General features: G+C 38.8%; 1 protein-coding gene across 1 annotated transcript in view; it reads left to right on the forward strand.

Moving 5' to 3' along the window:
- C1H1orf141 (chromosome 1 C1orf141 homolog) overlaps window positions 1-22529 on the forward strand; it is a 69494-nt gene that overhangs the window by 23178 nt on the left and 23787 nt on the right. Inside the window, exons 7-8 of the mRNA XM_077954430.1 lie at window positions 9998-10110; window positions 13903-13970. Of these exons, the coding sequence (XP_077810556.1) occupies window positions 9998-10110; window positions 13903-13970 (181 nt within the window). The remainder of the gene's footprint in view (window positions 1-9997; window positions 10111-13902; window positions 13971-22529) is intronic.

The raw sequence follows: 22529 nt of genomic DNA on the forward strand, positions 1-22529 counted from the left end.
CACTGCACCCCAGCCTGGGTGACAGGGTAAGACCCTGTCTCAAAAAAAAAAAAAAAAAAAAAACCCTTAAAAAAAATAGAATATTGGTGAAAACTGGGTCAATAATAGAGGCACAATCTAGCAAATATAAAAAAAAAAATGGAAGTCATATTGACAAGAAACATTTAGTATGGTTTGGGATACTCAATATGTAAATATGTGCTTAATACATAAATTAGAAGAGAGAGACAGATGTTTAGGAAATAATCAAAGTAATATTAGAAAAAAAATGCCCATGGTTTGAAGATAGACTTGAAGTTTCAGATCAAAAAGGTCACCAAGTGCTCAACTTACGGTAAAATTACTTAATTCAAAAGGCAGAAAAAACAAGTTAATTACAAAGGAAAGGAAACAAAATCAGTTTTATAGATCTCTCTGCATCTCTGAGGCTAGAAAACAGTAAATTATTTCCAACTTTTGAACAGCATGGCAATTGAGGAATCCTCTATTTATATGAAACATCATTTATGTATGAGAACAAAAGAGTTTTTTTTGGAAATGAAAGGTTTTAGAAAGTAATCTACCTATGTATTTTTTTTTCTGTGAAAATTACAGGGAAGAGTATTTTCCCAAATTAAAATTAAATATGAATAAAATAAAGATCCCAAGCTGGGTATCTTATTACAGAAAAAATATTTTAAAAATTATTCTGTGATGCCACAATGTTCTGGGATTCTTTCTCAAAGCTGCCTTCCTATAAAAACATAAAACATTCCAAAGAATTTCCATAAGCAATTTCCAGTTGGGAAGGGGGAGCTTTCAGAGCAACCCCATGCTTCCATCTGAGCTTTACCCTTCCCATGGGTTTCTTTCCTTTTCATGAAAGTACCATTTCAATGACCTGTCCCAGTGATAAGCAGTCACCTTCCTATAATTCTAGCCTATGCAACTCAAAATCAAGGCCTTAATCTGTACTTCCCTTAGTTCAACTAAGACAGGGTATAATTTCACAGGACTTTTTTTAAATGTAAGAGCAAAAACAGGCAGAGGGAAGAGGGGATCAATTTTTTTAATGCAAAAGGACAAACCGATAAAATTTACAAAAAACAGATTTATGATCTTGTACTGGTGAGCCCACCACATTTATAATTCCAAATTCTACTTCTCATTTTCTATGAGAACCTAGAGCTAGGAACATTTTTTTTTCATAGGTTATTGGGGTACAGGTGGCATTTGGTTACAAGAGTAAGTTCTTCAGTGGTTGTTTCTGAGATTTTGGTGCACCCATCACCAGAGCAGTGTACACTGCACCCTATTTGTAGTCTTTTATCCGTCATCCCCCTCCCACCCTTTCCTACAAGTCCCCAAAGTCCATTGCATCATTCTTATGCCTTTGCATCCTCATAGCTTAGCTTCCACATATCAGTGAGAACATATGATGTTTGGTTTTAGGAACACAATTTTTATTCCTAGCTCAGAGAACTGGTGCAGAAGATGATAATCTGGCTACTCCTTTTTTTCTTTTCTTTTTTTTTTTTTTTTTTTTTTTTTTTTGAGACAGAGTCTTGCTCTTTCGCCCAGGCTGGAGTGCAGTGGCACAATCTCGGCTCACTGCAACCTCCCTCTCCTGGGTTCAAGAGATTATCCTGCTTCAACCTCCCGAGTAGCTGGGATTACAGGTGTGTACCCCTGCACCTGGATAATTTTTTGTATTTTTCGTAGGTACGGGGTTTCGCCATGTTGGCCAGGCTGATCTTGAACTCCTGTCCTTAAGTGGTACACTCTCCTTAGCCTCCCAAAGTGCTGGGATTATAGGCATGAGCCACCATGCCTGGTCAATATGGACACTCTTATTGTTGAGTAATCAATCATCCTTTGTCTCTGATCCAAGAGTCTCATATCTTCTGCCAGCATTGATGAAACTGCCAGGTGAACTTGTTAGCTGGTAAGTAGGGTCAATCCCAGACTCAGTGGTTTTTAACACCTACTTCTAGGGAAGCATAGGAGTAGAATAACTCATACTTGGATCCTCCTTAAAAACTGGTAAAAGTAATTGTAGCTCAGTCCTCAGTGAGGGTGTTATAGAACACCCTTATCCAGGTCTCTGTCAGCCTAGAAGAAAACTATATATCCATTTTATCTATCCTACAATTCTATCTGCTTCTAGATAGCAGAATTTATAATTTAGTTACACCTCAGCCAAATCAAAAAACTTAATCTATGTAATAAAATGGAAACTTTAAAAAATATGACAAGAGACTATATAAACCAGAAAAGAAAGTCAAGATCAGTTGAGGACAGGATTTATAAATAATTAATCTTATAAATCAAATGTATAACACTTAGTTTTTAATTCAATACATTTATTATAAACCATGTTAAGTATACATTTGTTGGAGGACTAAAAAAAAGAAAAGCTGTCAGTCTCCCAGTACATTCACCAAACTTTGGCTTTCCCCTCCTAAGCACACTGAACTTTTTTTTGAGACAGAGTCTTGCTCTGTTGCCGCCCAGGCTGGAGTGCAGTGGCATAATCTCGGCTCACTGTAACCTCCCTCTCCCAGGTTCAAGCGATTCTCCTGCTTCAGCCTCCCGAGTAGCTGGGATTACAGCCATGAGCCCCGACACCCAGCTAATTTTTTGTATTTTTAGTAGAGACAAGGTTTCACCATGTTGGCCAGGCTGGTCTCGAACTCCTGACCTTAGGTGATCCACCCACCTTGGCCTCCCAAAGTGCTAGAATTACAGACATGAGCCACTGCACCCGGCCTAGCACACTGAACTTTTAAGAGTACTTGGGAAACTTAGTATGTTTAACATCTCCAAAAAAAATGTTAAAATGACCACAGTTTGGAAAATTGAAGAGAAAACAATGGCAACATAAAGGCACAATATTGGTAATGAAGAAGAAGTTATAGCCATGGATATGGAAGACATTAAAATAATTATAATGAACGCTTTGTGTAACTACATTGCTTGACACATGTGTGTAATAATGGATGAACTTTTGGGAAAATATGAAAGGGAAAAATCTCAACAAAAAAGAAAACATAAATAGATCAATAACTGTAGAAAAATTTGAGGAAGCAGTCAAAGAATTCTTTTACAAAAGTACCACTTTGAAGCTGTGTCAAGGGTGAGTTTCTTTGTAGTTTCAAAGAACTATTTAAATAGTTTTGGAACACAGACAAAGGTGAAACAGTTCTCAGTTCTTTTTTGCAAAGGTAGATTTGATCCTTAAGTCTGACCACAAGAATAGAAAGCAAATATAGATTTTTTTTTTTTTTTTTTTTTTTTTGAGACGGAGTCTCGCTCTGCCGCCCAGGCTGGAGTGCAGTGGCGGGATCTCAGCTCACTGCAAGCTCCGCCTCCCGGGTTCACGCCATTCTCCTGCCTCAGCCTCCCGAGTACCTGGGACTACAGGCGCCCGCCACTGCGCCCGGCTAGTTTTTTGTATTTTTTAGTAGAGACGGGGTTTCACCGTGTTAGCCAGGATGGTCTCGATCTCCTGACCTCGTGATCCGCCCGTCTCGGCCTCCCAAAGCAAATATAGATTTTTAAAGAAACATAAAATAAAATATTAGTTTTAACTATTTCATTGCTTATTCTTGATTCAGTGACATAAAAACATAAAGCAGGGCATAGTGGCTCACACTTGTAATCACAGCACTTTGGGAGGCCAAGGTGGCCTGATCACCTGAGGTCAGGAGTTCAAGACCAGCCTGGCCAACATGGTAAAACCCCGTCTCTATTAAAAAGACAAAAATTAGCTGGGCGTGGTGGCGCATACCTGTAATCCCAGCTACTCAGGAGGCTGAGACAGGAGAATAGCTTAAACCCTGGAGGTGGAAGTTGCAGTGAGCTGAGATCGCGCCATTGCACTCCAGCTTGGGCACCAAGAGTGAAACTCCATCCCAAAAATAATAATAATAACAAAGCAGTTTTATATTTCTCTAATTTCGCCCTGATCACTTTGGTTATTAAAAGTCTGTCCAACTTAGTATTTTAATCTTACCCCTCGTCATGGCTTTCCCTTCCCTATACAAGCCAGTCTAGTGACACTGGAGGAGCTGAAATGGAGAGGGGTATGGTCAGTAATTTGATTCTTCTTGTTCCCTCATCTGAAAGTAGCAGGCTGATATGGTCCTCTTGCAGCACACCTCCTCACTCTTCTAATTTCTTTTTCCTCTGATATGGGTACAGTGGTGTGCTAAAGCCAACTCCTACCAACTTATTAGAGCTGCTGGTTGAATTTTCAGCAATTTTGTGAGATGTTTATTAAACACTTACCATTAAAAATTAAATTATATAAACTTAAAATTCAATGGCATACTAAAAATAAAGATAATACTCAGAACTCATCACTTCCTAATTATTGTACATTTTACTATTATCCATGGTTTTGAAGTTATTTACATCTATTATATCCATATGGTAGAAATTTGTATAAAAGTATGCTACTACACATCTCTTCCAAATTTCACATTTAATTATATCACCTTGGTAGAAATTGACAATGGGAGTATTTACACCACAGCAACTGGCAAACACTACAAATCAAGGCTTGAGTTGTTGTCTGTCTAGATTTAAGAAAGTGAGGAAGAAAATGTTAATGATGAAGATTAAACTTAAAAGTAAGTGTTGCCAAAAAAAGTATGCCTTACCTATAGCCATTATGCTTTGAATAGCACAAAAAAATAAGGAAATGCTCAAAAACTATTATTTGGTTCAACAAAGAGGTAGCTTACGCTATTGATGAATGAGTAAAATTCCACATTAGAACTACACCCAAACTCAAGGTTATTAAAAATTTACCAGCACACCCCCTGTATGGGAGTAAAGGAGGAGGGTGAGAGAAGACAAAATTTCTTATTAACTTTTCCAACTTTTTCCTTAGTCATCAATCATTTTCTGGCCAACTTTAGTCATAAAGAGCACATGTGAGAGATCCTCAGAGGAACCCATTCTCCAACCAAGGAGAGCTTCCTTCAGCTACAACTCTTCAAATTCTTCATCAACTCATATACTCTCCAATATATGCCACAATTTCTTCTGCAAAGGATCCCCAAGCTTGCAGTCAGCAATCTGGGTGGAGTATCAGCAAAATGACCCAAACACAGTTACTATCTCAGTATCCATTTGACCTCCTATATTAGTCAGTTCAAGCTGCTATAAAGAATACCTTACTCTGCGTGGTTTAAATAACAGAAATTTATTTGTCATAGTTCTAAAGGCTAGGAAGTCCAAGATCAGTGTCTGGTGAGGACACTCTTCCTGCTTTGCAGACAGCTGTCTTCTTATTGTATCTTCATATGGCAGCAAGAAAGAGAGGGAGAGAGAGCACCTCTCTCATGTCTTGTAAGGGCACTAATCCCATTCATGAGGCTACACCCTCATGACCTAATTACCTCTTAAAGGCCGCACCTCCCAAAAACCATAACTTTGGGGATTTAGACTTTAATATATGAATTTGAAGGGGATACAGATATTCAGTCTGTAGAATTCCACCCCTGTCCCCTCCAAATTTATATCTTTCTCACAAGAAAAATACATTCATCCCATCCCAATAGACCCAAAAGTCTTAACTGGTTCACCATCAACTCTTAAGTCCAAACTCTCATCTAAGTATCATCTAAATCAGATATGGATGAGACCTGAGGTAACAGTATCCTGAGGCAAAATTTCTCTTCAATTGTGAACCTGTGAAAGCAAACAAGTTGGATGTTTCCAAGCTACATTGATGGGATGGGTGTAGGATAGACATTCTCATTCCAAAAGGGAGAGATAAGAAAGAAGGGAGAAATGACAGGTTCCAAGTAATTCTAAAACCATGCAAGGCAAACTCTATGAGATCCTAAGGTTTGAGAATAATCCTCTTTGGCTTAAAGCTCTGCCTTCTAGATTCAGTAGACTAGTAGTGCTGCCTCCAGAACCCACTCAGGCAGTGGTCTCGCCTCTGAAGCTCTGTTTGGTGGGAGTTGCACACCCATGGCCCCACTGGGCAGGGATCTTACCCTTTGAAACAGAAATGGAGGCAGCCCTGTCCCCTGAGTGCATGCCCTCTGGGCCTGTTGTGGGAGTGGCAACCCTGATCATCTTTGAATTGCTTTTGAGGTCCTTCTTCCCTTGTCTTGAAAAACAGTGTACATTTATAGCTGAACAGCTGCATACAATAGCTGTATGGTCTGGTCCTGTAGAATCTTAAGAAGTGCAACAGTCTTCTTTCATTTTGTCCCACTTTCTCTGTTTCCCTTAGTCCCAGCTGGCAGTGTTTCTGCTGGTATAATCCTATCTCTATTCCTGGCTTCTGTTGAGATGGCTGATTTGGTCCCTGGTACACATCCACACTGACCTACCTAGCAAATGGTCAACTTACCATACCTTTAGTGTTCTCTCCCAAGCATACTTTTTCATTTTTTGTAATATGGGCAGACTGAAAATTTTTCAAATCTTTAATTTCTGGTTCCTTTTTCCTTAACAATTTCATCTTCAATTAATTTCTCTCCTCTTGCATTTTACTATAAATATCAGTAGGAACCAAGTCACTCCTCAACACTTTGCTTAGAACTAACCTCAGCTAACTATCCAATTTCATTGCCTGCAATTTCTACATTCTGCAAAATACTAAAACACAAACACAAGCCAAGTTATTTGCCATTTTATAACAAGGACCACCTTTCCTCAAGTTTCCAATAACATGTTCTTTACTTCCGTCTGAGATCTCATCAGAATGGCCCTTACCATCCATATTTCTACCAACATTTTATTCATAATTACTTATGTATTCTCTAAGAAAATGGAAGTTTTTCTCTTTTCTTTTTGAGCCCTCACCAAAGTCACCTTTAATATCTCCTTCTTGGCAATGTCAGCATTTTCTAGCATGTACTTCCAAACTCTTCCAGCCTCTACCCATTAACCAATTCCAAAGCCACTGCCACGTTTTCAAGTATTTGTTACAACAGCACCCCACTGCTCATTACTAATTTCTGTCTTAGTATGGGCTGCTACAATAGCACACCATAGCCTGGGTGGCTTAAACAACAGAAATTTATTTCTCACAGTTCTTGAGACCAGGAAGTCCAGATCAAAGTTCCAGCAGATTGGGTGTCTGGTGAGGGTATTCTTCCTGGTTTGCAGACGGCTGTTTCTTTGTATGTTCACGTCATGAGGAGATAGACAGAAAGGCAGATAGAGAGAGAGAGGGAGAAGGAGTTAGACCAACTCTTCTTAGAAGAACACAAATCCTTTTCATGAGGCTATACTCTCATAACCTAATTATCTCCCAAAGCTCCCACTTCCAAATACCATAACATTAGAGATTTAAGCTTCAGCATTTGAATTTGAGGGGGACACAAACATTCAGTCCATAGCATTTCCTCAGAAACTCAAATATCCTGGCCATGCCAAACAGTGTAGTGCAGGGTGCCTGCTTTACCTGCTTGATTTCACCTGCTCCAAATTTGACCTGGGGCAAATCAGCAAGTGTGGTGTCTAACAGATGTGCAGAGAAAAGAGGAAAAAGCCACAGCAGACCCTAACAGGTCAATGACTTACAATTCTGATATTTTTCTTTTTTCCCTCACCAGTTTTCTTTTATTTGAAGGCCTAAAAGAATCTCTTGCTCCAAGTATTCGTGGATCTTTGTAGAATATAGAGTATGTATTGCTCCTTTTTACTCAGCTATGGAGTAAAAAGTCACCTGGTCACCAATTCTAAGGCAACGGAATAATTGCCACTCAACAACTTATTTTAACAACATGAAATCCAAAACTATGTTAAATAAATATTACTCCACTATGACTAAGTGGAGTAAATTTCAGGAATAAGAATCAGTATCCTCATTTATCTCTATGACATTTTGTTGATCACTTTCTAAACTTTATTTTACATAATTCTTACAACAATCCCTTGAGGTAACTATTAGCCTTATTTGACATATGAAGGACTGAGATTCATAGTATTCAATATTCTATGGAAGTTCACATAGAGTCAAGATGCAAAGTAAGGTCTAACTTCAAAGCCTATGCTCTTTGGTTTACCACAAGGAAATTCATATGTGAATATCTTTATATACTTTGCAAATGAGTTTGAAAAAAATACTTTAGCAACATAAGTATTTTAAGATAAAGATAAAATATTACCTCCTTAACAAGACTGTATAGCCAGCATCATCCTTAGAAACCCTTGACTCATTCTCATTCAAGTTAGAAACAGAACAATGCCCATTCTCACTAGTATACTACCCTCTTCTAGAAGTCCTCCCCAATGATATTAAATAAGAACATAAGATACATTTTTTTGAAGGAACACATAAATTATTTTATGAAGATTACATAATTATTTATTAAAAGAGAGAATAAACTGAAAACCCATTGGAAAGTATAAGATGATAAGAAAGTTCAATAAAAATTTACCAAAAATCCTATGCATTCAATAATTATTTTTTTTCTTTTGAGACAAAATCTCTCTCTGTCACCCAGGCTGGAGTGCAGTGGCACTATCTCAGCTCACTGCAGCCTCTGCCTTCTGCATTCAAGCAATTCTCCTGCCTCAGCCTCCTCAGTAGCTGGAACTACAGGCACATGCCACCACACCCGGCTAATTTTTGTATTTTTACTAGAGATGGGGTTTTGCCATGTTAGCCAGGCTGGTCTCGAACTCCTGACCTCAGTTGATCCACCTGCCTCAGCCTCTCAAAGTGTTGGAATTATAGGCATTAGCCACTGCACCCGGCCTATTAGGCATTCAATGAATATTAAACATGTGCTATGTACCAGTCATGTTATAGGTGCTAAAATACCACAGTGAATAAAACACATAAGTAGTCTGCCCTCAGAGTTTACAATCTAGGATAAGGTGGGGAGACAGATAATAAATTAAATAAACAAATGAATATATAATGTAAATTCACCAGTGATGAATGCTGTAGAGGAACAGGGGTTACTATTTTAGATGGGGGAAGTGGGATGGGCTGGAAAGATCTTTCTGAGGTGGAAATGTGAGTAGAGACTGAAATGAAGGAGTAGGCCACGTCAACCCCTTGTGGAGAGAATACTACAGGCAGAGGAAAGAGCAAAGTCCTTAAGTGGAGCCTAAATTCCTTTCCCTGAACCAAACAGCTAGAAAACTTGCTCAGCGTTCATGTGGAGGTGAGAGGTGAAGGGGTATGCAGAGAGGGGCCTGGAGTGGCAATCAGTGGAAATTCTGCTACTCAGAAATGAGAACTGGGGGAAAAGTTTCTGTCTGTTAGGGAGCATTTTGAATTTTACTCAAGTTTGATAGGAAACAGTTGAAGGAAATGATAGTCACATTTATATTTTACAAGTCTTGCTATGGCTGTATTGCGAAGAGAATGTTGAGGACAAGCATAATAGCAGGGAAAGCAAACAGAAGAAGGCTAGAGACATATATGGAAGCGGTTCAGATGAAAAAGGGGTCTTGGACTTGGATGGGAGCAATGAGGAAAGAGGTGTTTGGATTTGGAATCTATTTCAAAGAAAGACACAGTAATATTTGCTGATAGGTTGGGAGTGGAAAAAGAAAAGGAAATAAAAGATGTCTGCAGACTTTTTGGCCTAAGCCTCTGGTTGACCGGAGATGGGGAAACCTGGGTGAGGAGAAGATCAGGAAGGGGGTGGAATCAAGAATTTGGTTTTGAATATGTTAAGTTCGAGATACTTACAATTAAGCTAAGTGCAGGAGTCATGTGGGCAGTTGGATATGTAAATCTGTAGTTCAGAGAAGAGGTTAGAGTCCGGACTGTAAATCTGGGACGTCGGCCTACAGACAACAGTTACAGTGTGGGACTGGATTATATCCCCCTCTACTTTAAATGACTAAAACTAATATTTTCAGCTCCTATTTAAGCAGTCCAATGTTTTGCACTTTGTACTATGATAACATTAACATAACATCCAAGTCTGTGTAACTAGGACTTCACCACATTTCTCCAAATTTATTTATTAGATTTATTTTGTAAATTTTCTCATTAATTTAAATTAATTTTTATTTCTTCCAGGCGTGCGTCTTTCAAATGTGAGCCTGAACCTAGAAAGAGTAATTTTGAAAAGTCAAATTTAAGACCATTCTTTGTTCAAACAAATATAAAAAATAAAGAAAGTGAGTCAACAGGTAATGCTTTGTGTAACATATTTACTTCTTTGATTTATTAATGGGTGCTTTATTTACTTTATTGATGTGTGTCTTAAAAGTTCTTGATAATTTGATGTCTCTGTCAAAAGCATTTCCATGAACTATAAAAAAGAATTTAGTAAGAAGAGATGTTAAATATCAGAATGGACAATTTATACAATTCACAAAATAGGAATATATTTTTATGTTTATAGGGTTATGTGTTTTTTTCTTCTAGAAACAAAATCTCTGAGTTTCCTTTCAGCTCAATACTGAGAATTTCCTTGTTATTGTTTTTTAAAAGTCAAGTATGACCAGCTTGCTTAATAGAAACTTACTTTCAGGTTAGAAATTTTAGGAATCTGGCCGAGTGGACGCAGTGGCTCACGCCTGTAATCCCAGCACTTTGGGAGGCAGAGGCGGGTAGATCACCTGAGGTCAGGAGTTCGAGACCAGCCTGGCCAACATGGCAAAACCCCATCTCTACCAAAAGTAAAAAAATTAGCCTGGTGTGGTGGCACATACCTGTAATCCCAGCTACTCAGGAGGCTGAGGCAGAAGAATCGCTTGAACCCCAGGAGGCAGAGGTTGCAGTGAGCTATCATGCCACTGCACTCCAGCCTAGGTGACAAGAGCGAGACTCTGTCTCAAAAAAAAAAAAAATTTTAGGAACCTGTGAGCTAGGAATCAGCATTATCAGTTCTCAGAGAAGTTGAACATTTCGTGTTGCCTTAGTTTTTGTCTTTCTCTGGCATTATCAATCATTCCATTGCATGATTCTCATCAACCTTCTTAACTGAGGTTTGTTGACTCCACATCACCCCATATTGCTTAATTTTTCTATTGTGCTTCATAACCTGATTTCTCAAAGAATTTGTTATACACACTGTTATTTTACTTCTCATGATTCACTTTCATGATGTCATATTTCCTTATGTGTCTCATTATCTTTGAATGTGTGCTGGACACTATTTGGAAAATTATCTATAGGAGCAATTTGAGAACTAGGGTGATGGTACCTTACTCCAGAAAAGATTTTTTTTTCTTTTTTCTTTTTCTTTTTTTTTTTTACTGTTTATGCCAGGTATCTGGAGGCAGTACTTGTCAGAACATACCAAAGCATTCAAGGCGTTACTTTCCCTAAAACATCCAGGTGGCAAGCTTAACTATTCTAGTTCACCCTAAGGATGTAACCCTTTTGGATCCCAGGTAAAATGAATAGGTGTGGAGTTTTTTTTGTGGAGGAAGGAAAGTGGAGAACATATTAAATATCAAAACTTTGGACCTTTGGCCAGCTTTTTGTTTTTTTCTATCTCAAGCCATGAAGCTTCCAAAACTTGATCTTACTTTCACATCACAAATACCCTCAGGGAAAAAGTGGCTTGGCATGTTGGGCTTACCTATCTGAGTTCTTATCTTCTCCTAGATTTAAGACAAGAGGTCCCTTATCATCTTTGAAGTCTATGATTCTCTTTAGACTTTAAAAAATAGTCCATCTAGCCTTTTAAGATGTTGCAGCAGGAGGGCTGGTACTAATTACCTGGCCTTCCATAATGGTAGCAGAAATCTCTAATCCATTTTCTTTCCTTAAATCATATAGAGATCTTTTAAAAGTAGGCTGATCCTGATTAAAGCCTCTTCAGTGGCTTCTCACTGTACTTAGTATGAAACTTGTACTCCTTACAAAGGCCTGGCTGAGCACAGTGGCTCATGGCTGTAATCCCAGCACTTTGGGAGGCCAAGGCAAGTGGATCACTTGAGGTCAAGAATTTGAGACCAGCCTGACCAACATGGCAAAACCCTGTTTCTACTAAAAATACAAAATTAGCTGGGCATGATCGTACATGCCTGTCATCCCAGCTACTTGAGAGGCTGAGGTAGGAGAATCCCTTGAACCAGGGAGGCAGAGGTTGCAGTGAGCTGAGATTGCACCATTGCACTCTAGCCTGGGCAACAAGAGTGAAACTCCATCTAAAAAAAAAAAAAAAGAACAAAGACCTGTCTATTGTGACTTTTGTGTGTGTATTCAACCTCATTCCTTACCTCCCTGGCCTTCATTTAAATTGCATCTTCAACCAGGTGGGATGGTTCACACCTGTAGTCCCAGACCTTTGGGAGGTCAAGATAGGCAGATCACTTGAGGTCAGGAGTTTGAGACCAGCCTGGCCAACATGGTGAAACCCCATCTCTACTAAAAATACAAAAATTAGCCAGGTGTGGTGGTGCACGCTTGTAATCCCAGCTACTTGGGAGGCTGAGGCATGAGAATCACTAGAAGCCAGGAGGTGGAGGCTGCAGTGAACCGAGATGGTGCCACTGCACTCCAGCTGGGTGACAGAGCAAGACTCCATCTCAAAATAAATAAATTGCAACTTAATTAGCCTCTTTTCAGTACAACTGCCAGATTTCCTGAGAGGAATATATATTTTCCCCTCTGCCTAAACACTCTGATACTCTATTCATGCTGCTTACAGCTCATTTGCATATTTTGGTTAAATGTCATCTGTTCAGAGAGGCCTCCTCTGACTACCCTATCAACAATATACCTTTTTTATGGTGCTCCCTCACCAAAATGTGTTTATTTTTGTTACGGAATAAATTTCAATTATTCACCCTTTGGTTTTTTTGTTGGTTTTCTTTTCCTGACAGGGTCTCACTCTGTTGCCGAGACTGGAATGCAGCGGTGTGATCACGGCTCACTGCAGCTTCAACCTCCCTGGGCTCAGTAATCCTTCCACCTCAGCCTCTTGAGTAGCTGAGACTACAGGCACACCACCACACTCAGCTAATTTTTGTACTTTTTTTTTAGAGACAGGGTTTCACCATGTTGCCCAGGCTAGTCTCGAACTCCTGCGCTCCAGTGATGCACCTGGCCTGGCCTCCCAAAATGCTGGGGTTATAGGTGTAAGTCACTTCACCAGTCCAACGTCTTGTTTTTTTTTTTTTTTTTTTAATCTTCCATATTACCCACTAAAAATCTCCCAAGATATATATTACAACATAACATCACAGTCAGGTTACTCATCATAATACATTTACTAGCATCATTGGGCAGGAGTCACAATTCCAGAGTCCATCAGTGCCTAGCTTATAGTAGTTGATCAACAAATAACTATTGATTGAATGACTACCAGACTCCGTATTAAATTTGTTACATCGATTATCTCATTTAACTCTGAAAGTATTTCTATAAGTGCTATTGTTTCCAGTTAACAAATGAGGAAAGTAAGACTCATAGATGTTAAGTAACTTTCCTATGGCTATGGCTATGTAACTCACACAAAAAGGTGTAATTTGGACCCAGGCTATCTAAGTCCAAAGTCTGTATGACTGACCCCTGCACCATACTTACTTTAAGGATATTCATTGGATGATAATTCAGATCAACAAAACTCATAACTGAATATGAGAGAAATGCAGGTAGAAGAGACTATTTCTATTTCTCTTTTCAAAGGAATTAGCCAAAATATTTTTTGAATAACACATATGATTCTGTTTTATTTAGAAATCCATCATTTTCCAATAGAATATAGCTTTATTGTATAAACAGTTAATAGTTGTAAAAATAGTAAATAATTGAAAGTTATAGTCTGTTAATAGAAATTCACTTTTAGGGCAAATTATTCTAAAATAGAGTTAGCTCTAACCATGTACAAGCAATGCATATGTAAGCAAATAAAATTACTCATTTACATTTCTTAAAAGTTTACTGCAGTGGAGACAATGGTTGATTGGGTTTAATTAGAAGTAACAATAGCATGGAAATACTTATGTTTGAGTTTGTTTCTTTAGAGCCAGTAGAAGAACATCTAAAATCAAGATCTATTAGACCCTATCTTTATCTTAAGGATACAACTGAGGTAGGTGTAATTTGTATACTCCATAAATACTTAATAGAAATTCAAATTAGTCCTAATAATTTTATATATGCTCCTACAAATCCCAAATTCAAGTGAATTTTAGGATTCAAAATGATCAAATGTTAAACTGATTTCATCTTTGATATTACGTAAAACTTTATGTATGGAGACATTAGAGAAGATAATATATTCTTTGTTGGAGATATTTCAATACAGTAGAGATTATTGAATATGATTAGGACTAGCACTTATAAAGTCAGTTAAGACAGAGCATCATAAAAATCATACATGTATAACTTAAACATTCAAATTTATCAAATAAAAATATATGTCATTTGTTAATCTTTTAATGTATAACCAAAACCTTGTTTTGCTTGTTTTGAGCATGCTATGCAAATTACATAATTGCAACAGCAACTACCACAAACAGATTTGGAACCAACACTACTGACTCTTGATAATCACTGAGCAGAAGTTCATGGGCATGCTGGAGTGACTAGCTTTGAGCATTGAGAGTGCCTTGGACATCATTCAGTAGTTTTTATCTAGGAAACTAGAGAGATAAATTAAACCAGAGAATTAGCAAGGGAAAGTCACTTTAGAGAGTCTCTTAGGTATTAATTTTTGTATTTTATATATACATATATATAATGTATAAAGAAATATGGAGAAATACAGACTTAGGGACATAATTAATAACAAATTTTGTTGCATATTCCTACATTTTATATTTTAACAAATATTAAAAGGATTATCAGTTTTATCTTCGTCTACAGGGTTTATTTAATTTCATGTTTTATTTAGGTTCATGGTTAATAAAAGTCTCCCAAGATACATATTACAACATAACATCACAGTCAGGTTACTCATCATAATACATTTACTAGCATCTTATGTAAAAATTGTAAAATTTTAATTTTTTAAAAATAAAAATATCTATGTGATATTTTAGAAGCAAATAGTAGAGAAACACTAATAAGAACACACAGCCCTTTCATTCTCTGCTTCCTTTTCTAATTTCCTTTTTTCAGAGGCAACCACGTTTAACGTTTTTGGGTTTCAGTACCTTATAAGATTAACTCCATATTTCTAAAGAATGAGTTTCTACTGCTGATTTTGATTTATCAACTTTAAACATTATCTACTGAAAATCAGTAACAAAGATTGTTTATACCACTCTACAAACTGCCTCTCTCCACTTTCCTCTTCTGATCTTTTATAGTTACTTTTTTTGTTTCTTCTGTTGTTAATTTTTGCAACTTGAAATAATATATCTAACTTTTTTCCCCATCATTTTTAATCACTAACTCCTGATTCCCCTTTATATACGATGAAGATCTTAACAGTTTTATCCTGTCTTCCAACTCTCTTCCACACTTCTTCTCTAGGTCAAGTATATATTTACTTTTACATTTTTTAGGTGAACTATTATATTCAGCTTTGACTGCTGATTAAGCCTTTATGTTTTGTTTGTAGGTTAATTCTAAAACTCAAAATACTATTAACAGCATTTATATTATTATGATAATATAAATAATCATTTCATTTACATTATAGTAATGTCTCTGTAATAATCATTACAGAACAAAGTAATGTGCTTGGATTACCTTTCTTCTCAGTGGGTACAATTTAACAACAATGGACTCTTTTTTCACTATTACTAAAACAATGCCATGTTTTAGTTTCCCTCATATTTAGACCTTAACTGTCTAGTACACTTTTATGGGTTTTTTTGGAATTTGTGATGGCCTTTCTTTTTTCTTGTGGGAAATGATGATAATAATAGCAAACATGTAATTGCATATGTGCCTCAAGCACTGTTCAAAGAAAGATTACATCCTCAACAACCCAATGACGTAAATACTATTATCCCTGAGAAAAAAGAGGCACAAGGAAGATAAGCAAATTGCCTGAGATCAATGTATAAGAACCAGGAAGAACCCAGCAGTTTGATTCATGCTTATTGTCACTGAGATCTGCAGCCTCCAAAAAAGAAGCATGTAACTTTCTTATCATATGTGAAAATGATCAAGATTTTTACTCATGCTGTCTTCCATTGCAGTCTTCTTGGAGGAACTGTTCATGAAACCCAGTGACTTTTTGTTCTAAATTTGACCTGTTACTATAAGTCTCCTTTTATGTTGTTATTCCATTCCTTGGCTCAGTTCCTCAGATTCTAGTATCCGATGTCTTCTTCTTTCTTTCTTTCTTTTTTTTTTTTTTTGAGACGGAGTCCTCCTCTGTTGCCCAGCCTGGAGTGCAGTGGCGCAATCTCGGTTCACTGCAAGCTCAGCCTCAAGGGTTCACACCATTCTTCTGGGACTACGGGCATCCGCCACCAAGCCCGGCTAAATTTTTTTGGTATTTTTAGTAGAGATGGGGTTTCACCGTGTTAGCCAGGATGGTCTCGATCTGCTGACCTGGTGATCCGCCCACCTCTGCCTTCCAAAATGCTGGGATTACAGGCGTGAACCACCACACCCAGCCTTCTTATTTCTTTTTGGATTTCATCTTTATTTTCCTAGAATATATTTTATTTATTTTTAAAATTTTATGTCCATAGTTTTGGGGTAACAGGTGGTTTTGGTTACATGAATAAGTTCTTTAGTGGTGATTTCTGAGATTTTGGTGCACTGATCACCTGAGCTGTGTACATTGTACCCAGTGTGTAGTCTTTTGTCCCTCATCCCTGCTCCCACCTTTCCCCAGAGTCCCCAAAGTCCATTGTATCATTCTTGTGCCTTTGCATCTTCATAGCTTAGCTCCCACTTGTAAGTGAGAACATATGATATTTGGTTTTCTATTCCTGAGTTACTTCACTTAGAATAATGGTCTCTAACTCCATCCAGGTTGCTGCAAATGCCGTTATTTCATTCTTTGTTATGACTGAGTAGCATTCCATGGTATATAAATATATCGCATGTTCTTTATCCACTTGTTGGTTGACAGGCATTTAAGCTGGTTCCATATTTTTGCAGTTGCATATTGTGCTGCTATAAACATGCGTGTGCAAGTGTCTTTTTCATATAATGACTTCTTTTTCTCTAGGTATATACCCAGTAGTGGGATTGCTGGATGAAATAGTAGCTTTACTTTTAATTCTTGAAGGTATTTTCATACTGTTTTCCATAGTGGCTATACTAGTTTACATTCCCACCAACAGTGTAAACGTGTTGCCTTTTTACCACATCCATGCCAAGGTCTATTTTTTTTTTAAATTTTTAAATTATGACCATTCTTTCAGGAATAAGGCAGTATCTCATTGTGGTTTTAATTTACATTTCCCTGCTAATTAGTGATGTTGAGCATTTTTTCATTTGTATATCTTATTTTGAAAATTATTCATATCCTTTGCCCACTTTTTGATGGGATTGTTTGTTGTTTTTTGTTGTTTGTTTTTTTGAGACAAGAGTCTTGTTCTGTCACCAGGCTGGAGTGAAGTGGCGTGATCTTGGCTCACTGCAACCTCTACCTCCTGCGTTCAAGTGATTCTCCTGCCTCAGCTTCCTGAGTAGCTGGGATTACAGGCATGCACCACCATGCCCAGCTAATTTTTGTATTTTTAGTAGAGACAAGGTTTCACCACATTGGCCAGGCCGTCTTGAACTCCTGACCTCAGGTGATCTGCCCACCTCAGCCTCCCAAAGTGCTGGGATTACAAGCATGAGCCACTATGCCCAGCCTGGAATTGTATTTTCTTGCTGATATGTTTGAGTTCCTTGTAATTTCTGGATAGTATTGTTGGATGTATAGATTGCAAAGATTTTCTCCCAATCTATGGGTTGTCTGTTTGCTGAATATTTCTGTCACTGGAAGCTTTTTAGTTTAATTAGGTCCCATCTATTTTCATTTCTGTTGCATTTGCTTTTGGATTTTTGGTCATTAACTCTGCTTAAGCCAATGTCTAGAAGAGTTTTTCAGATGTTGTCTTCTAAAATTTTTATGGTTTCAGGTCTTATATTTAAGTCTTCGAGCCGGCATGATGGCTTATGCCTATAAACCCAGCGCTCTGGGAGGCCGAGGCAGGCAGATCACTTGAGGCAGGGAGTTTGAGATCAGCCTGGCCAACATGGCAAAAACCCCCATCTCTACTAAAAATACAAAAATTAGTCAGGCATGGTGGTGTGTGCCTGTAATCCCAACTATTTAAGTGGCTGAGGCACAAGAATTGCTTGAATCCAGGAGGCAGAGCTTGCAGTGAACCAAGATTGCGTCATTGCATTCCAGCCTAGGCAACACAGCAAGACTCTGTCTCAAGAAAAAGAAAAAGATTTAAGCCTTTGATTTATCTTGAGTTGATTTTTTTATAAGGTGAGAGGTGAGGATCCAGTTTCATTTTTCTACATGTGGCTTGCCAATTATCCCTGCACCATTTGTTGAATAGGGCGTCCTTTCCCCACCTTATGTTTTTGTTTGATTTGTCAAAGATCAGTTGGCTGTAAGTATTTGGCTTTATTTCTGGGTTCTTTATTCTGTTCCATTGGTTTACATGCGTATTTTTATACCAGTACCATGCTGTTTTGGTAACTATAGCCTTGTAGCAGAGTTTGAAGTCAGATAACGTTCTTTTTGCTTAGTCTTTCTTTGGCTAAAGAGGCTCTTTTTTGTTTCCATATGAATTTTAGGATTGTTTCTTCTAGTTCTGTGAAGAATGATGGTGGTATTTTTATGGGAATTGCATTGAATCTGTAGATTGCTTTTGGCAGTATGGTCATTTTCACGATATTGATTCTACCCATTCCTGAGTATGGGATGTGTTTCTATTTGTGTTATCTGTGATTTATTTCAGCACTGTTTGGTAGTTTTCCTTGTAGAGATCTTTTATCTCCTTCGTTAGGTATATTCCTATGATTTTTATTTTATTTATTTGAAACTCTTACAGAAGGGATTGCATTCTTGATCTGATTCTCAGCTTGGTTGTTGTTGGTGTACAGCAGTGCTACTGATTTGTGTACATTGATTGTGTATCTTGAAACTTTACTGAATTCATTTATCAAATCTAGGAGATTTTTGGATGAGTCTTTAGGGTTTTCTAGGTATACAATCATATCAGCAAACAGTGACAGTTTGACTTCCTCCTTACTGATTTCTTTTCTTTTTTTTTTTTTTTTTTTTTTTTTTTTTTTTTTTTTTGAGACGTAGTCTTGCTCTGTTGCCCAGGCTGGAGTGCAGTGGCGTGATCTCCGCTCACTGCAAGCTCTACCTCCCAGATTCACACCATTCTCCTGCCTCAGTTTCCTGAGTAGCTGGGATTACAGGTGCCCGCCACCACACCCGGCTAATTTTTTGTATTTTTAGTAGAGATGGGGTTTCACTGTGTTAGCCAGGATGGTCTTGATCTCCTGACCTCGTGATCCACCTGCCTCGGCCTCCTAAAGTGCTGGGATTACAGGGGTGAGCCACCGTACCTGGCCCCTACTTTTTTTTTCTTTTTTTCAGACACGGTCTCGCTCTGTCACCCAGGCTGGAGTGCAGTGGCGTGATCTCCGCTCACTGCAAGCTCTGCCTCCCAGATTCACACCATTCTCCTGCCTCAGTTTCCTGAGTAGCTGGGATTACAGGTGCCCGCCACCACACCCGGCTAATTTTTTGTATTTTTAGTAGAGATGGGGTTTCACTGTGTTAGCCAGGATGGTCTTGATCTCCTGACCTCGTGATCCACCTGCCTCGGCCTCCTAAAGTGCTGGGATTACAGGGGTGAGCCACCGTACCTGGCCCCTACTTTTTTTTTCTTTTTTTCAGACACGGTCTCGCTCTGTCACCCAGGCTGGAGTGCAGTGGTGTGATCTCAGCTCACTGCAACCTCCGCCTCCCAGGTTCAAGTGATTCTCCTGCCTCAGCCTCCCGAGTAGCTGAGATTACAGGCATGAGCCACCACACCTGGCTAATTTTTGTATTTTTAGTAGAGAAACAGGGTTTCAGGATGTTGGCCAGGCTGATCTCGAACTCCCGACCTCAGGTTTTCTGCCTGCCTCAGCCTCCCAAAGTGCTGGGAGCTTTGAGGGGCACTGATAGGGTCTGATTTCCACAAGATTAGAAGTTAGGATAATCCATGTTACACTGTTAACTTTTAGCAAGCTTTGCTTTTGTTGAAAACCTTGTACATTTGGGATTTTAATTATTCTTTGCTATTAATAAGACCTCCTTCAGTCCATATTAACTTAGAATTGGTATAGATGGCTCCTTCCTGATTCTGTAAGTACTTTAAGGTTTGGCAGAGTGCAAACAGCTCCCACGTTTGAGCAGATCAATTATTAGGCAATTTTCCTAACTCTGTTTCTACAAGAGTTTCCTTATCACTTACTGAATACCCATTGTGTCTTTTTCCTTAATCACCCGGGAGGAACAATCTCCCTGTGCTGAAGGGAGTTCCTCCTAGATCTGGTCAGACCTTTGTATGGTAATTAATTAAGATTTAGATCCCCTGTTAGGAAACCTGCAGGGTTAAGGATTTTTGATAGGAAGGCTATGGATGTCAGTGGCCTCAGTGCTTTTGGGCTATGCCTTGTTTACACTGACAACAGGGTGGTATTGGAGTGTTACAGGATCACAGAGAAGACCTTCAATTATCAATTATAGGTTTTAAATTTACCCTGGCTTTTAAAGGAATAGGGTACACTCTTTTTTTCTTTACCAGTTCTTTCTTTCTCTCTTTCTTTCTTTTTCTTTCTTTCTTTCTTTTTCTTTCTTTCTTTCTTTTTCTTTCTTTCTCTTTCTTTCTTTCTCTCTTTCTTTCTTTCTTCTTTCTTTCTCTCTTTTTCTTTCTTTCTCTTTCTTTCTTTTTCTTTCTTTTCTTTCTTTCTTTGACTTTTTCTCTCTTTCTTTCTCTTTGATTTTCTGTCTCTTTCTCTCTTTCTTTCTCTGCTGGTCTCTCTCAGCCTCTGCCAGCCACTTTTTGATGGCTTCAGCAGTGTAAGACTGCCGCCTCCTTGGGTTTTTGCACTGCATGCAATAACTGCATGGTTTCCTTGTGGTATTTAATGGGAGTCCCCCAGAAGTTAGGAACTCCCTTTCTTTCCATATTGTAGTGTGGGCATGTAGGATTAGATAAGCATACTTGCTATCTGTATACACATTTATTCATTTTCTCTTTGCCATTTCTAAGGCTTGGGTAAGTGCCACTAGTTCTGCTAACTGGGCGCTGGGGGAAAGAGGCTTACTTTCTGGTACTGTTACATCACAAACTGTTGCATAACCTGCCCTTTGTATCCCATTCTCTGTTGGAACCGAACTGTCGATTCCCTCCTGGGCAGGGGTCGCCGCGAAGGATCACCGAAACGAGATTCACAGCAGAGAGTTATTTATTATTAGCGCGCTAGGGTCCCAAGCTCTAAGTTGGCCCTGGGACCCCGACTGCTTGTTACAGGCTGTTTATATAGGCAAACACAAGTTCAAACACAGCTTAGGGCGCGAAATTCAAACAAAGCTTTAGGCGCGTGGTAATTGGGTCTGTCTATGGCCTGAGCAAGGTGTCTTGTTCTAATTGGTTAGAGCAGGACCTTATGAGGTTTTTTTCCTGGAGTTGTTGATTCCAGGAACTTCGAGGCAGGGTGGGACCCCCGGAATTGGCAGGGTGGGACCTCATGAGGTTGTTTCCCGGAATTGGCAGGGTGGGACCCTATCAGGGTGGGACCTTATCGAGGCAGGGTGGGACCCTATCCAGAGCCACCTGGTGTTAATTTTTTTAAATTCTTTTTTTTATGAGGCCTAGTTTCTAAGTTTTATGCGGCCTAGTTTCATCTCCACAAATGAACTTCCATCCGTATATAGATTAAGGTCAGGATTAGCTAAGGGGATGTCTAAGAGATCATCTCGGGTAGCATAAGTCTGGACTATAATTTGTTGGCAGTCATGCTGAATTGGTTCCCCGTCCTCTGGGAGAAAAGTGGCAGGGTTGAGGGTTGCACATGTACGTATTTGAAGCACTGGTCCCTCAAGGAGTAGTGCCTGGTATCTAAGCAGGGGATTGTCTGATAGCCATAAACTTCCTTTGGCACCTAGTATGCCATTTACATCATGAGTGGTCCAGACAGTGAGATCCTTTCCTTGTATTATTTTGATAGCCTCTGATACTAAGATGGCCACTGCTGCAACTACCCGTAAACAGTAGCCAGCCTTTTGCTACTACGTCAATTTCCTTGCTTAGGTATGCCACTGGTTGTGGGGCTGTCCCACGAGTCTAAGTAAGGACTCCAAGAGCTATTCCTGCTCTCTCCATGATGTATAAAGAGACATTTTGTCCTGTGGGAAGGCTTAAAGCTGGAGTTTGTACTAGGGCCTCTTTTAAGGTTCTGAAGGCTGTTTCTGCCTCTGGCTCCCATTCTACTAGATGAGTGTTTGCCCTCTGGGTCTCCTTGATTAGAGTATAGAGGGGCCTGGCTATCTCTCTGTGTCTGGGGATCCATAGTTGGCAAAAGCCGGTGATTCCAAGGAACTCCTACAACTGTTTAAATGTCTTAGGGTGAGGAAAAACCAGTATAGGCTGTATTCCTTCCTTGCTGGGGTCCTGGTTCCTTTGACTAAGATTAGGCCTAGATATTTGACTTATTGTAGGCAGAA

Source organism: Macaca mulatta, chromosome 1, assembly GCF_049350105.2.
Source record: "Macaca mulatta isolate MMU2019108-1 chromosome 1, T2T-MMU8v2.0, whole genome shotgun sequence".
NCBI lineage: Eukaryota > Metazoa > Chordata > Mammalia > Primates > Cercopithecidae > Macaca > Macaca mulatta.